This window comes from Protomyctophum parallelum (assembly GCF_964188405.1).
Source record: "Protomyctophum parallelum genome assembly, chromosome: 5".
Classification (NCBI taxonomy): Eukaryota; Metazoa; Chordata; class Actinopteri; order Myctophiformes; family Myctophidae; genus Protomyctophum; species Protomyctophum parallelum.
Window position 1 is genome coordinate 22,511,381 of NC_139702.1, and position 17,156 is coordinate 22,528,536.

At 41.8% G+C, this 17,156-nt stretch overlaps 2 protein-coding genes across 3 annotated transcripts; both read right to left on the bottom strand.

The window, feature by feature from the left end:
• Positions 1 to 3,971: 3,971 nt before the first annotated feature.
• On the bottom strand, positions 3,972 to 10,708 carry LOC310858265 (hsp90 co-chaperone Cdc37-like; the record flags this gene model as incomplete). The annotated part of the gene is made up of 8 exons (XM_083764371.1): positions 3,972 to 4,124; positions 4,801 to 4,872; positions 6,650 to 6,832; positions 7,796 to 7,918; positions 8,392 to 8,507; positions 8,846 to 8,951; positions 9,859 to 10,155; positions 10,592 to 10,708. The coding sequence occupies 8 exons, from the start codon at positions 10,706 to 10,708 to the stop codon at positions 3,972 to 3,974; spliced, it is 1,167 nt and encodes a 388-aa protein (XP_083620497.1).
• Positions 10,709 to 11,229: 521 nt separating this feature from the next.
• On the bottom strand, positions 11,230 to 16,700 carry LOC310858890 (cell adhesion molecule CEACAM5-like). Of its 2 annotated transcripts, XR_014569243.1 has the most exons (5): positions 16,442 to 16,700; positions 15,879 to 16,211; positions 12,876 to 13,130; positions 11,933 to 12,418; positions 11,230 to 11,828 (listed from the first exon to the last, which is right to left on the bottom strand). XR_014569243.1 is itself a non-coding variant. In XM_083765187.1 (4 exons), exons 1-4 carry the CDS (start codon positions 16,530 to 16,532, stop codon positions 12,255 to 12,257), a joined length of 843 nt encoding a protein of 280 aa, XP_083621313.1. In that variant the 5' UTR covers positions 16,533 to 16,700; the 3' UTR covers positions 11,230 to 12,254. The 2 variants fall into 2 exon arrangements, 1 of the variants encoding a protein (XP_083621313.1); XM_083765187.1 differs by having other exon boundaries at positions 11,230 to 12,418.
• Between the last annotated feature and the right edge of the window lie 456 nt (positions 16,701 to 17,156).

A 17,156-nucleotide genomic window follows, 5' to 3' on the forward strand; every position in this document is an offset into this window, starting at 1 on the left:
CTTACAACCACATTGAATACATCCAGAGGCTTGTAAATTGAGAGTGTCCAATTGTGAGCAGACACTGCAACACAAAAGCTCACGGATGTTATATAATTACTGTAGTAAGCAGTAAGAATTGACCTAATTCCGATGGATTCAGTTTATCGCTGTGTTTCTAACTGGGCTGGTACAGAGTGGCAGTACGTGGTGGAGATGACTTTTACCAGGGTCACCACTATAGCAGCACAAGTTGCACAACATCCACTTAATGGAAGAAAGACACAACAGACTACACAAACAAACACAACAAAGAGCTGGGATGACAAAATGACAAATGTAATGTATAGTGACACAGTGACATACTGTACTGTACATTATTATGTTCACTGAGAATTGTGGACACACACACACACACACACACACACACACACACACACACACACACACACACACACACACACACACACACACACACACACACACACACACACACACACACACACACACACACACACACACACACACACACACACACACACACACACACACACACACACACTATGGCTGCCACCACCCACCTCTGAAGATAGATAAAGCAGCTTATAAAATCTAACAACAATGCATCAAAATGCAGCTCAGCTACAGTAGATACTGTACCTGTTCTGCTCTTTCAAAAATAAACCCAATGCCATATCTAATTGGACATGTATTGACACACACACACACACACACACACACACACACACACACACACACACACACACACACACACACACACACACACACACACACAGCCTGCAAAGTGTAAGAACACAGCAGCACACTCACCTTGATCGCCTCAAGATCAACGACAAGATGGGCTGTGCCTTTTTTCTTGCTTTCGTTATCTCCCTCCTTTTTCTCTCTCTCTCTCTCTCTCTCTCTCTGCAGACTAGCAGTATGTCACAGGCAGCGGAGAGAGAGAAAAAAACACTTGGCGGCTTCATGAATATCTGTGGCTCCACCAGCCTCCCTCTATCCCTCCTCTCTCTCATCTCCCTCTCCTCCTACCAGAGTGGTCTCCCCCAACCACCCCCAAAGGCTCCATGGAGAGTCCCTGGCTTCCCTCCCTCCCTTCAGCACACACTCACAGTATCTCTGTTAATCCCATACACAACAATCATCCCTCCTCCAATCCATGGCATCCCTGCATGGCTTTATCCCTGCTATACGCCAGTTTACTTCTTCATATTGCCCCCACCTTTTACTTCTTTCAGTCAGGCATCATTTCTGTCTGTTACCCACATAAAGATCAGGCGTGTTAAGGACACTTGGTCTGCCCACCCCTTTTGTCTCTCACTCCCCAGACACACATGTTCTCTATTCCTATTGATTGTCCTACGGTCATTCAAGGACATTTTGTCTGCGACATGCAGATCCATCCTCAGTCTACAGTGAAGCAGAATGTTGCAAATCGTAATGTTGATTACTTGATCTGAATGAGCTCTAGTATTGATCAGGGGCCATCACCATGCAGATCTGAATGCTGGCTTGTTGTGGTGGACATTTTTTATCAAAATGTATTTTTACAAAATGAATGGACAATAATATTATTCTACCAGAAACAAAGAGTAATAAGTAATAAGTGTATAAAAATGGAACCAAATTCTGTCTCCAGCTCCACCTGTACTCTATCTATAGCACACTGTTTCCCAAACCGGATCAATTTTTATGGGTCATGGGTAAATATCCCCTCTTTTTCATTTCTTTGCTTAAAAAACTATTTATTTAATTTATTTATTTCCAAAAATAAGTATTTAATAAATAATGATTGAATACAGATTTACAATACAATGTGTCACGCCGTGTTGTGAACATATAATTTTTCAATGGTGAATGATAACATGCTGGTGTTCTTACCGCTTGTTCGGGGATTTATGACCAATTTATGATTTAAGATTTATGTGGCTGTAAAAGGAATCCACCACAGGCCACTACTGTAAATTGAACCCAGCTAAACCCAACTAAAAGTGTGCTCAGTAGAGCGCAAATCTCCACCAGGTAGCATTATGCAGTATGTATGCATTGAAATTTCTATACCTACACTGAAAACAGCATGCGATTAGTCTCTACTGTCTTCCTCCTTCTCTCTCATACACATTGTCTACTGCTTTCCATCTTTCTCTCAGATTTCTGTCATTCAAATCTCTCTGTAGACAACAGAAGCATCACGTACCAATAAATAATTGGGCTGAATCATTTGTCATTTCCTGGTGCAGACACACAAGATAATGGAGGGATGAACAGCACTTTAGTGAATAGATGTTTTCCGAACAAATACAACCCGCTAAAGACCCATGGGAGTGCATGTGTTTTCCACACGCAGGGCGTCATAGTGGCCTCTATCATCTTCCAAGAGGTATGGTGACAGGATTCAGGATTAATGTGAAGGAGATATTGTAAGGCTAATTCACACTATGCTAGAACAGCAAGTGATTTTCTCACTCTGTTTAAAGGTATATTCAGTGATTTCACTCAAAAAACCTTAGGTTTCGTTTTTGGCTGTGGGACCCAGCCTTTCGTCCAATCAGGATAGAGAGCCAAAAACGAAACCTAAGGTTTTTTGACCCCCAGGGGTTAACTGGGGACAGGGAGGAACTCCTTATATGGCCAGCACACTCTATAGTAGAGAGGATTATCACAACAAAACAAAAAAATAAGTGATATTTGAATTAAGTGAAATCACTGAATATACCTTTAAGATGGACGTGTAATAAGTGGGGTTTGAACCGACAATCTTGAGAGCATCAAGAGATCTTGCATGAGTTGTTTTTTTCCCTTTTGGAGCCAGGTATAAACTTGGAAAAAACATGGTTTGAGCTCCCAGCCTCTGCTATGACAGGCACATTATGTTACCACTGCACCACTGTTTTGCATTTCGCCCATTGTCTCTTCAGTGAAAGATTAGAGAAAACAAAATCATTGTTGTTCAATTTCTTTATTGATACACAAAAAGCCCTGAGGGCTTGTTTCCATTGTGGTCTTATGTATTCAATTCACCAAGATATTTATAGACATACAATAACATACAAGAAATCATCAACACTAGGCAACAAACATATACTACATTGTACAGTAAACAATGGGGGGGATGTCAAGCTTAGAAGACTTTTCTTGGATGTGTTCCAAATAGTGTCTTGGAATGCAAGGTCTTTGCCTGGAGCACTGGCATAATGTTTAATACTCTCCTGCCCAAAAGAGGATCTGGAGGTAATGATGATAAGTAAATATTTAGAGTTGTTGAGTGCAGTGACATTTTGTCAAGAGGTGCCTTTGAAATTAGAACCTTTGGGATGACAGGTCTTAATGCCATAATTGAACTGGTGAAAAATCGAGATTGTTCAAAAAATAATTACATTGCTTTATTAGCATATAATATCCACGTGACGTTTGTGAGTGAGTGAGTGAGATCCTCCCCCCTCAAAGTGACTTTCATGAGCCATCCATATCAATTGATTGTGTCCTATAGGGACACTGATATGAAAATATGTTTAGGCTGAAATTACAGTTGAGAGGGGCCCCAGCAGTAGTTTAATATCACTAGGCCTATAATTAAATATAATTATTACTACAGAGAAAAGACTGAGTGGCTAATCTGATAGTATTTCAATATCACCACTAATTATCATGTAACATTATGACATTTAGACACTTTAGAGTAATTTAAACTCAAATCCAAATGGACCCTTACGTATGGTATTGGTCTTCAAAGCGTGGTCCATCCAGGGACCATCAGGGTTCCAAATGGTCCCTTACGTATGGCAGTGGTCTTCAAAACGTGGTCCAGGGACCATCAGGGTTCCAAATGGTCCCTTCTAGGTCTGCAACTATGAGAGTTATGGAGGTCCTTGAAATTAAAAGGTTCGAGAACAACTGCCTTACGGAGTAAAATGAACACTGAGGATTTTGCGGCGTAGTCGTTCCACTGGTGACACTGTGACATTTCCCTTTCATTCGACTATTCCTTCCTGTTCTCCTTCTTCGGCACCCTCCTCGTCCTCATCCTTGTCATCATCATCTTCTTCAACTTCATGGTCATCTCTTCCTGAGTCAGGGACCCAGAGTCCAGAGTCAATGCACCTCATCAGGTGATATTTTCCCTCCTTTGAAGAGAACTCAAGTTAGACAGCCGGTTCCAGGCTCAGAAATAATTATGTTTTATGCTGCCCATGCCCCTTTTTGACTTGGGTCCCACAATACTCTCTAATGACAATGTGTTATTTTATTGTCTGGGTCAGCGATAAATGTAAACATGCATAATGTGTCATATTGGCTAATGCAATTTCTAAAATTGCAACGGGCTGCCATTTTTGTTGTTTGGTTGTTTGTTGTGAAAGGAAACATATTATGCTTCCAGTATTCCAGTTCTACTGTAACAAATCAATCTGCAAGGTATAGAAAATCAATGGTATTATTTAAGGAGAAATTAGTCACGTGTCACAATTCAAATTGCAAGGCTTGTTAAAAATATATATACTGGAAAATGACTGCTATTTGCACCTGCTACACACAGAGAGATACACACACAGACACAGACACACACACACACACACACACACACACACACACACACACACACACACACACACACACAGACAGACAGACAGACAGACACACACACACACACACACACACACACACACACACACACACACACACACACACACACACACACACACACACACACACACACACACACACACACACACACACACACACACACACACACACACACACACACACACACACACACACACACACACCCCCAAAGTCACTTACCATGATGTCTAGTTTACTCATCGCCTCCTGCAGCATCTCCATGTTTTTCTCATCAAAACCCCTCTGCATTTCCTATGAACACAGAGTGACATCAGCCTGCAAGCTAGCCTAGTACAGCAACTCACAGGTGCAGACAACATAGTACTTCCACACAGCTGTGCGCTTGTGGCTCAGGCTGTGGCTCAGGAGGTAGAGCAGGTTATCCAATGATCTGTGGGTCGGAGGTTGGAATCCTGACTCCTAGGCCCTTTTTTAAACCAGCTCCTCGCCACCCCCCCTACACACTTCCACTCTGTTTGAGCATAGATATAAAAAGAATAGAGGCGGCAGAGGAATTCCCATCCGGTGCTGTCTCTATTATTTATATATCTATGCTCAAACTGAGTGGAAGTGTGTAGGGCGAGTGGCGAGGAGCTGGTTTCAAAAAGGGGTATTCTGTCAACATGCCAAAGTGTCCTTGGGCAAGACACTGAACCCTACATTGCCTCCAATGAGTCGGTCGGTGCTAGCTTGCCAGCATTGGAGTGAGAAGTAAGGACGCTGGCGTCGACTGTTCCCCGCCGCTTCACCTTCAGATGAATGAACCATTGTAAAGCGCTTTGAGCACTTGGAAAAGTGCTATAAAATGCGATTAATTACATGCCCTGGTAATAAGTATAGGTTGCAACCTTTGTATAATAGGCCGACTAACATTTATTTTAAATGTCATGGTATTACCTCTATTAGTGGATGCCAATGTCCATACCTTACTACTCATAATAAAAATAACAATTCCTTTTGAGTATTTTCTGTCAGTATATTTACACAGTATGTGGACTTTTTCCTCTGTATTTAACACACATCCTAACTATTAATAGGGCAATGGGCACTATTGATACAGTACAGTGTCTGGGGAGCGGTTATAGGGGTCAAGTGTCTTGTCCAGTATGCCGTGGCCAGGGGGCAAAACCATTCACCTATGATCGATCTAAAAACAATTATAGTGCGTGTGACATGCGTGCGAGTCAATCTTCAGATCAAACTTATCATTATGAGCTTCTGTGTTTTTCAACATTAATTTTAGGGGACGCTCAACATCAACCTCGACGGCACCAATGTCAGGCATGATCCCAATCCCAAGTACCTTGGTGTCACATTTGACAGAAGCCTCACTTTCAAGCCACACATCCAACAAGTCGCTGCCAAGACCACTGCCCGTGTAAACCTCCTGAAGAGACTTGCTGGCACAGGGTGCGGTGCAAACTTCACCACCCTGCGCACCTCCACCCTTGCATACTCCACGGCTGAGTATGCAGCCCCTACATGGAGTCAAGCAGCCATACAGCATCTATTGATGTTGTGCTCAACACCACCATGAGGGTAATCAGTGGTGCTTTGCCATCAACCCCTGTCGAGTTTCTCCCCATACTGTCTGGCATCCCACCTCCAGAGCTCCGTCGAAACTTCTTGACCTTGAAACTGCCCTGCAAGAGTGCAGATGAGCCAACAAGCCTGATTCCCCCGCCTTCTGAATATGCCAACCAGAGACTCAAACGCAAACACTTCTCCACCGAGGCTAGGAGACTCCTTACCACGAGCCACACCCTGGATGGATCCCTAACTGCTGGAACAACCAATGGTCCAAATCCACATCCACGTTGAGGAAGTTCATCAACTCTGTGTGCCTGTGTAGCCCTACACGAACGAACGAACGAGGGGAAGTGTATCTGCAGTGAACTCGGACAGAATGTTTTCCTGATTAAATCCCACCATACAACGATGATTAGTCAAGTACCGGTAGTAGGATCTATTTTCTTGAATAGACCACAGAGAACAGTAAAACCGATGTGTTTGAGGTTGTGAGTGTTACCTCAGGGAGTGATTGGTAGACCTCAACGGGGTCTAGGCCACCTGGTCCCAGCCTCCTCTGCCTCTCCTCCTCCTCGCACTCCCTCATAGCATTCTCCATGCGGATCTGAGCACAGCTGCGGACACGCTCCTTCAATGACTCCAGCTCATTATTGAATGCATCCTGGTAAGGTTTGTCTGCAGTCTGAAGTGAAGTGCGTGCACATACAGGCGAGCGTGCTCAAGCGTGCACACACCCACACCCACACCCACACCCACACACACACACACACACACACACACACACACACACACACACACACACACACACACACACACTGAGGTTGATTTCTTTAACTAGCATTGTATTGATTTACATTAATTCACTCCATTTGCCTTTACTGTGTGCCCAGTGGTAAATGGTAGCTAGCTGGGCTACACTGAGATGCCTGGTCACAAAAGCAGCATGACTTGGCGATAAAACAAGTTTAGTAACTTTATACTGTACTAATGAAATACAGCAACAGCGTCAAGTGGCCAATCTGAGGGCAGATGTCTTCCTCTATTAGTCTATTAGAACCATCAGAGTTGGACACTGACTGTTTGCATCTCTTTTACCCTCCTGTTGCTGGGAATGGCTTCTGGCAATGAGTGTGACAAAAAAATGATCCGAAAATACGAATGTGAATATTTCATATGAAACTATTCATTTGGTGATGCCGCTTTCATACAGGCTGATGCTCTTATTGAAAGTGCCATCACATAATATTTGTGTCCTGTGCAGATGTACAGTAGCCTATGACACAAATAGCAGTTAAGCTGCCTAAAATGTATGTGAATTAATCACACAAAATAAACACACCCATTGTGTAAGGATCTAAATGAGATATCCTTCTGTTAAGTCACCAAATCTCTGTGGCCGATAACTTGGAAAGTGTCAGACCGGCCAATTGGCCAAGCTTCACGTAATAGTACCGCAACTAGCTAACTAAATTGTATAAAGCATATGAGAAATCTATCAATATCACTTCCTGGTATATTTATGTCTGCTCGGAATGAAGTTGGTCAACTTCATTCCGAGCAGATATAAATATACCAGGAAGTGATATAACAGACACATTGCAAATACATACACAAAGACACACTAAACTAAAACACCTTCACAGACCTTAATCTTGGAGAAGAACTGTCGAAAGCAACCTCGAGGGTCGACCTGCAGCGCCCGAGCTATCTCCAAGATGAACTGCATCACTATAGTCTGATGAGCCACCTGGTCCATCAATGCGTGTTTCTGCGATACATATACATGTATACATGTAAAAAATAAAAGCTTGACTAAATTATATTGAAGGTTATGCATTTCCTCACACATACTGTACATACACAGTATTTACACAGGTATTTCTCTTTAATGACCTGCCCCTGCTAGGCAATATCATTCTAAACTAATAGAACCCGGCCTGCACAACTATTAGTATACAGGGTTTTAAGTGGTTAAAAATCACGTGAAAAATGTTTTTATGGAAAAGGTTAGAGGCTATAGGGAGGCAATTCAATTTGACAAAACTCCCTCCTACCCATACTGCTCAGTGACACATGACACTACAGTATATAGCACTTTACATAGATTGTGAATTACCAACTATTTACCAACTATTACCAATTAGGGGTTCCGAGTCTTGCTCAAAGACACTTCGACACTAACTCTGGGGGAGCCCGGAATCGAACTGGGAACCTCAATCAATCAATCAAAAGTCAACTCACCTCCTCCACCTCCAAGTCAATGCAAATGACGACAAGACAATTAGCAGTCTCCTCACACACCAGGTGTGAATTATCCGACAGGTACTTCTGACTGTCATCCCAGCGCCGCATCATGCCTGGCACACGCACACGCGCACACACACACACACACGCACGCACGCACGCACGCGCACACGCACGCACGCACGCACACACACACACACACACACACACACACACACACACACACACACACACACACACACACACACACACACACACACACACACACACACTCAGGTTGATTTCTTTAACTGGCATTGTATTGATTTACATTCATTCACTCCATTTGCCTTTACTGTGTGCCCAGTGGTAAATGGTAGCTAGCTGGGCTACACTGAGATGCCTGGTCACAAAAGCAGCATGACTTGGCGATAAAACAGAGAGGAGGTACATAGTGACCAAGAACACCCACCAAAGTGCTTGATTTGCTTCTCATACTTGTCCACAAAGGTCTTGTGTTTCTCCTCCTTCTCCTCCTCTGTCTCCTCCATTGCTGTTGGCTTGCTATTCACTACACTCTAGAAAGCAGAATAAGGTTGACAAAATGAAGATATGTGTTAGATAATATCTAGTTTGTCATACGATTGTGTCACTCGCTGAAAATGACCGATTTATTTTCTGACAATAAATGTAAATGTTTAGGTTGGCACTTGGCAGCATGATCCCCAGCAGCATGCATTGCATGATGAGTGGAGCTCAGTTACTAACCCTCCACCCAGATCACCATACACCAAACCATATACCTATACTCTAAACTCAACCATAACCGCCAATTCAGGCAATGCATCATGGGAATTGAATAATTGTCAGTTTGGTCTTATAAGTTTTGCTCGAATTGTGGCTTGCTCTCAGCCACGAGTCAGAAGCCCTAGCTAAAACCTATCCATGGAGCTACAAAAAAGTCAAAAACAAACAAAAACATCACACCCGTGTGAACTGAGTGGTGCAACTCCCCTCTCCCCTTGCCTCTCTCTCTCTGTAATTAGCAGGCAACAGTGCAACACTATCTCTCTCTCTGTTTCTGGCACAACAGCGCCACTTTTGCCCCTACTGGTACTCTAAACATAGTCACATAGTCACATAGGTTAGGACATACCGGTAGTCACATAGGTTAGGACATAGTCACATAGGGTTAGGACATGTTAGGACGGACATTGCTGTTCCTTGGAGTGGTTGCACCACTCAAAAAAGAAAAGAAAAAGCTAGAGCTCATAGCTTTAGCCTAAAGCCCAAACCACACCAAAAGGTCGAGATGGAACAACCACACCAATGCAACTCATTGAGTTGCAATGAGTTGCAATTTGCATTGGTGTGGTTGACCTTAAAACGGTTTTGTAGCCAAGGAGTCCCTACCATTGTGGTTTAGGCTTTAACCTTGCTTTGTGACTTTTGTTCATAGTGCTACTCAGTGAGATTTTCCCTCACCTTGCTGAAGCCCTCTTTACTGAGCGTGTCAACATTCCATGGCAGTTTCTTCTTTTCTCTCTCGTATTCCTGCAACATTTTGACGAACTTCTTTTCATCCCTCCTCATTTTCTTTAACTTTGTCTGCAGTTCGTTTAGTTCAGCTTTGCTTTCATCTTCTTGTCCCTCCTTTATTCCTTCAATTTGGAGAGCTCCAAGTCGTCCCTGTGCTTCCTCTATGAACCGTTTACATTCTTCCAAGTTACGTTCCAAATCTTCACCTCTCTGCTGAAACTCTGCCATTCGCTCCAAACGGGCCTGTGTGGGGATCACAGAGATAAATAACAGGCCAATGTGAAAAGGGTGGGATTTATGATCAGCCTAGTAGGAATGTGCGTGAAAAATGTCACGTATATTGCATGCTGCGTTAATGATTTGAAGGAATTACAATAAACAATCCAAACAATTTACTACCATCGTCAAGAAGATTCACAACCATTGACGAGAACCAACACCATACCCATCCCACCCCCGTGTCACCAGTCAGAAATTCAAAACGTACTTGAGTAAAAGTAGGCTACAAAAGTATTGGTATAAAAAATCTACCTAAAGTACAATAAGCAGAAAGTATTAAATGCACAATGTCCCATTTCACATGTAGCCTGTGTTGTAATAATAATACAAATCTACAAAGTAATTAGTAACTAAAGTGTTCAGATAAAAGTGTCAATTCATCATTAAGTGTCTTGACTACCCGATGTCTCATCCTGAACAAGCTGTCTGTGTCCACGTTGGGATGGGTCACATCTTCATCGTCTGAGACGTAGATGTGATCCCAGGCGCTGTAATCAATACCGGTGCTGATCGACATCCTCTCACTCCTGCTGTGTGTCCAGAATCAACCGTACAAGCGAAAGGAGCTGTTGTTTGAGAGACAAGCCTTACTTAAATGCCGGAAATGTTAAGGCTAGAGAAGACACAAATCCTCTTAGGCCGACTGACAACAAGCTGTTCATTTTAATCTCCCTTACTTGCTAGTGCAAGGCATTAAATGCAGGTTGCTACAGTCTGAGCCCATTAACGTCACAATTTGATGTTTAATTTGTTGAATAAGTATAGAGGGTATACGCATGCACAAAGTGAGTGCATGGCAAAGTGAGTTTAACGTTGTTTAATGCAATCAGATTCAGAATCAGACTTTTCGGTTTGGATGTATGGGCTGTCAAGGCCAGAAAGTATTTTTTTTGCCTCTCAGTATTCCCGCATAACTTCTGGGTATGATGATGATGTCACGCGCATAACCATTACCCTCTAAATTAAATACTTACTTTTACCTCTTAATATTTTTAAGCATCGTTAAACCAAATAAGCTATCTTGTCAGAAGGTAATTGTGCATTTTAGTGGTGACAGGAAGGACATACTGATATATTTTAATACATGCCAGTCACATCAACACTTTACAAAGCAGATATAAAACAAAATTCTCATTGTTATAAAATGCCTAAAGAAACACTTTTAAATAGTGAATAAAGTTATGGAGCAATAAAAAGTTAATCTCGTATTAATCCTAAAATAAACATAGATGAGGCAGTTATGGCTTCAGTGTAAATATGCATTGCAGTACACACATTGATATACTGACCCATGGACCATGGTATCATGATTGTATGACCATTACACCCTATCATTGTTAACTAGAGTTAATGCCATTTACTCTGATCTTGCACTTTGCAAGTTGCTCACTCAAGTGTGAGCTGTCAATAAGTGTTATGGGGTCCGGATTCCACTCTGTCATACTGTCCACTTTCCAGGTAACTGAATCGTTACTTTGCCTATATGTGTCACAATGTAGCCTGTATTTCCCAGTTGACTGGACAGTTATTAAAATGAGAGTAAATGACAGAGGCATACCACATGAAAATGTAGTATTTTACCACTTAAACCCTATATGGTTGAGCAGATCCCTCAGGGCTCTATGCTAATGTATTTTCTGTTTCCGCTCTACATTATATCTTAGCAGAAAATAACATATCTACAAGCTCACAGTGTGTCACAATCTATCTTGTCTATGCTATTGTCTGGTAAGGTTTTCACTCAGAATATTGATCCTTGGGTTGAAGTGGTTAAATGTGACAATTTACTTGTCAAGTGAGAAATCACAGCATGATTGAAAGGAATGAAGATCTGATGATCTCTCTTCTTTACGACATGGGTCTGTAGGAGAGGTCATGTGTCCGAGCTAATCTTGCCAACAGCTGTGAAGGCCAATGGGCCGACCGGGGCCCGATCCCTGCCCCCAAAACTTGAGGCACATCCAGTAGTTTTTTTCGAACAATTACTGTAATGTCCCCTCCCCACACCGGTCCTGAGAGATCTGCATGATACCTCTGTTTGTCTATTATTTCAATAGGTTGTACTACAGCACGTCATGGTTAATCCTGCGAAAGGGGAGCATGTCTTTCAGTGTGTAGCGGCCCATATGAGTGCGTCTGTAGTGGGATGAGTAGACAATCCCAAAGACGACCATTAGAACCACCACAACCACTGCTGCCAGGCCAGCGACAATGGGCAGGAGGTCAACTGCAACAAGAAGAAACAAAGAAAATGATTAAGAACAAAGGGAGTCTACCAACGCGACTCAAGCCTAAAACGGCTGGTCCGTGCATCACAGGAACAAGGACACTTGATGCAGAAGAAGGAGAGGACACTGGAGCAGCACGGACATTTTAAGCCTTTTATTTAGGTGCTAGTATACAAACGACTAACTAATCGACCTAAAAGGTCTTTACTCTGATGAAGACCTTTTAGGTCGAAACGTTAGTCGTTTGTATACTAGCACCTAAATAAAATGTCCGTGCTGCTCCAGTGTCCTCTCGTCCTTCTGAAAAATGATTGTTAAGTCATCAGAATTATGCAGTAAATCCTCAAGTTTAAATTAATGCTGTTTCTTTTCTTAAGTTGCTCCCTTTGCAGTCAACAACAAAACCTTGAGGTTTAAGCTACCTTATCTGTGGTGTCAGGTATAGGTTCAACTTACCTTTGACATTGACATAAAAAACCACAGTGATGTTTCCAGCGATGTTACTGGCAACACATGTGTACTCGCCACCATGGTCAAAGGTTATGTGGTCAACTGTTGGACAACAGGAAGTCCTGTTCAAGTTCGAGACAGCTGGAGGCGATGTCCAAGTGAAGGCAGTGGACGGGTTACTCTTGACTGAGCAGTTAAGATGCAGGTGGTCTCCTGCTGTGATGGTGATGTTATGCCTTAGTACGTCTCTCTGAGGTTTATCTGGGGGGAATACGGGTATGTGAGACAAAAACTGACAAAGTTGCAAAAAAAAACAACTGAGAAACAATGTCCAAAGAATAAATGCTAACAAAAGGAAAAATTAAAAGCAAAAGAAGAAAAAAAGGCCATGTTACATGTAGCTCTTACAATCTGAGTACAGCAGTTCTTTAAAGCTACAATAACCCACAATAACCACTTTTGACCACAAGAGAGCAGCAAATAACCTATTAATTGAAGCACTTAAAGGACAACTTTTGTTTTTTTCAACCAAGGTTCATGTTTTAGGTTGTTATGAAAGTAAAAGATGAGTGCTAATTGTTTTTCATGTGCTGCTTTCTTTCATTTTAGCAATTTTAGACATTTTTATTATTATTAAATCCTACTAGACCCCAGGAAACTACATCTGTCCACAAGAGAATCCGGGATCTACTGAATGTGAAGGGGTAGCTACTAGGGGGATACCATACTATGTGTCATAGGCTCTTCACCAAAAATAGCAGAGCTACAACCTCACATAATGTTCTCCTATTTATAACATGCCCAGAATAGGGAAATGTCCAAGAACAGTACAATATTTAGTTGTTGAATAACACATTATCGTTAACAATTTACTAAAGATGGACAAATCACAATGCCATATGAGATTGGTTAAATTACGAATGAGGAAGGCAAATTAAACTAATATCATTGCAACCCCATGCCGTTGTGGGCTTCCTCCCACTATACAGAACATCTCTATTGCCTTTTTTCACCTTAGAAATATTGCACGAATCAGAGCCTATTTGTCCTTGGACGATGCAAAAACGCTAATCCACGCCTTTGTTTTTTCTCGGCTTGACTACTGCAATGCACTCTTCTCAGGACTGCCTAAGAAAACAACTGACAGATTACAACTTGTCCAAAATGCAGCAGCTAGAGTTTTAACTAGAACTAAGATGAGAGAACATATTACTCCAGTTTTGGCATCACTGCACTGGCTTCCGGTTGTTTTTAGGATTGATTTTAAATTTCTTTTAATTGTCTATAAAGCTCTCAATGGTCTCGTGCCCTCCTACCTACATGACTGCCTGCATAAATATGTCCCAAACCGGCCCCTAAGGTCTTCCACTGCTGGCCTGCTCGCTTTGCCTAGAGAGGTGGCAACTAGAAAATACGGGGAAGCAGCTTTTTGCTTCTACGGGCCGTCGGCATGGAACAAGCTCCCACTGTACATTCGTCAGGCAGCCTCTGTAGACATTTTTAAAGCTCAGCTCAAGACCCACCTCTACAACATTGCTTTTTAAGTGATTTTTTTATTTTTATTTTTATTTTTGTTATTCATGTCCTCACTGTATTGTATTACTGCTTGTTTTTTATTGTCGTTTTTTAATGTCGTTGCCCTGCTTTATCTGTTCTTATCTTTGTACCACTGCCTTCTCCTGATTTGACACTGCGCTATTGTCCTATTGTTTTAAACTGCATGCCTGTTTTAATACTGTTTTGTTTTGCTTTTGTTTTTATTATTTTTTCTGCTCTGTAAAGCACTTTGAGCTACATTTATGTATGAAAGGTGCTATATAAATAAAGTTTATTATTATTATTAGATTTGGTCTGATTTGGTCAATATAAGTTAAATGCAGGTAGTAGTGGTGTAAAGTAACTAAGTAGCCTACATTTATCATATGTGCTTAAGTACAAATTTGAAATATTTTTTTTACTTTACTTGAGTATTTCCAATTTTCTGTAGGCTACTTTTACTTCTACTCCACTACATCTCAGAGGCAAATATTGTACTTTAATTCAACTACAATTATTTGAAAACTTTAGTTAGTTGTGATGCGACATATTGTGAGCTTGTAAATCTGCTATTTTTATAAAGATTCTTTCACGTTTTAAAGAATTTATACAGGCCCAGGCGGCTGGCATAGCTGTCTAAGCACCTTGGCTGGTAATGCAGTGTGCCGCGGGTTCGACTCCTGATCCCGACTGCCTTTACTGCATGTCACCCCCCCCCATCTCTCTCCCCATTTCCTGTCAGCCTACTTTCATCTATCAATAAAAAGGCAAAAGCCAAAATAAATATCTTGTGAAATGGGACATTCTGCATAATGAGTAATTGGTACTTTAAATACATTTTGATACCAATACTTTTGTACTTTTACTGAAGTAAATTTAGTTTTCCGGACTTTTAATTGTAACAGAGAATTTCTACATTGCAGTATTGATACTTTTACTTTAGTAGCTACAAAATGTGAGTACTTTTTCCATGACTGGCAGGTAGAATCTTCATGTGCTTATCAATCATCTAAAACAGGGGTTTTCAATCTGGGGAGCACTGTTGTGTTGGGTGGGGAATGGGGATATGGGCTAAGATTAGTGCTTTTGTAACACTTGCTATGCATCTCATGTGTATACATCCCACTGTTCTCAACCAATGGTCTATTGACTACTAATAATTTAGTAATAATAATGACTCAACCAGACAATCCGGTGCACTTTCCCCCTCTTGAGATTCTAACTCCCCTTTTCTGTTGAATATCTTGACCTCCAACTTTACAGTAAACGACTAGCCTACATACATGGACAGTCATCATAGTCATGGACGGTCATTTAGTTCACTGTTAGAAGGAATTTGTTTTTAAATCAACAAATCCTACATTACTAAATGCATGGTCAGGGACCACATGCAATAGATTCACAGACCACCAGTGGTCCACCTGTTGAAAACCCCTGATTTAAAATAATCTCCATCTAAAAGGTCAGACTCACAGTAGACGTTGGCTGTGAGGTGGTTTGATTTCACCACAGGAAGAGGCTGGGGTCCGTCTGGTCCAAGGTCCAGCTTGGCTTCACACCAGTACACGGCCCCATCGTCTTCTATACTGGAGGTGACGTTCAAAAAGAAGGTCTCACTCACTGGTGTCTTCTGAACTCTGTTACTGGACTGTGGAGGAGCCAGTGCTTTCTGCCCTCTGTAGAAGGTCACAGTGAGGTTCTCAACAGGAGCGACATCCTGGACCTGACACTGCAGGCTGTACTGCTGAGCCTCAAGCTCTGGTCCAATGTGGTTTACATAACTGATGGACACACTGTCTGGAGGCTCTGGGACGCATGCACACACACACGCACACACACACACACACACACACACACACACACACACACACGCACACGCACACGCACGCACACGCACACAGATTTATAAAACAGAAACATGGAGGGCAACGTTGTAGATTTTGCAAACAGCCATGTGACTTACAATTATATTCCTTCAACTGCATTCAAGCTATAAGTCTATAAGATAGCACTGTTAAAATAATGAGATCGCTTACTGTATGCAATTACGCGCAGCTGACTTAAACACTCAGAATTGTCCTCCTCATAGCATAAGGGGTCTGGATCCCAGTCATGCATGATGTCCATTTTCCAAGTAGCTGAATTGTCACTTTTTGCCACACTGCCATTCCTTATTTCCCAACTGACTGTACAGTTAATGCAACTCTGGCTTGGCCTGCAGATGGCAGATACGTTGAGCTCATTAATCCTCACTATAAGCCTGGGTGGGTCAATCACTGTATGACCACTGCATCCTGAAGCTGTGAGGGAGACAATGTGTAGAGAACAGTGGGTTAAATAAGGCGGAGAGAGTGAGCCACTTAGATGGCTAGTTAGACATCACATTCATGTAATAATGATAATAATAACAATAATAATAAACAACGTTTTTTTATACCCATAGTCTTTTCTATTATTATTGGCCTACAAGTTTTATTTCTCTTTGACAGATTTTATGATTTGTGAATTTCCTACATACATGATTAAGCCTAAACATTATATTTCTAAAATATTTAAAGCCAGTCTACAGTAAAGACTAGCTAGGGACAATGTAACATGCATGCCAAAATAACAAATGAAATACATGGAATTAAGGAATTTCAAGGAGCAGGCGCACCAGTGACACTATAGGTACTGTACGGTTAATAGACCTAACTTAATAGTTGAGTAAAGTTGAAAAGAGATTCAGTTGCCAAACTTGCCAGGCACACT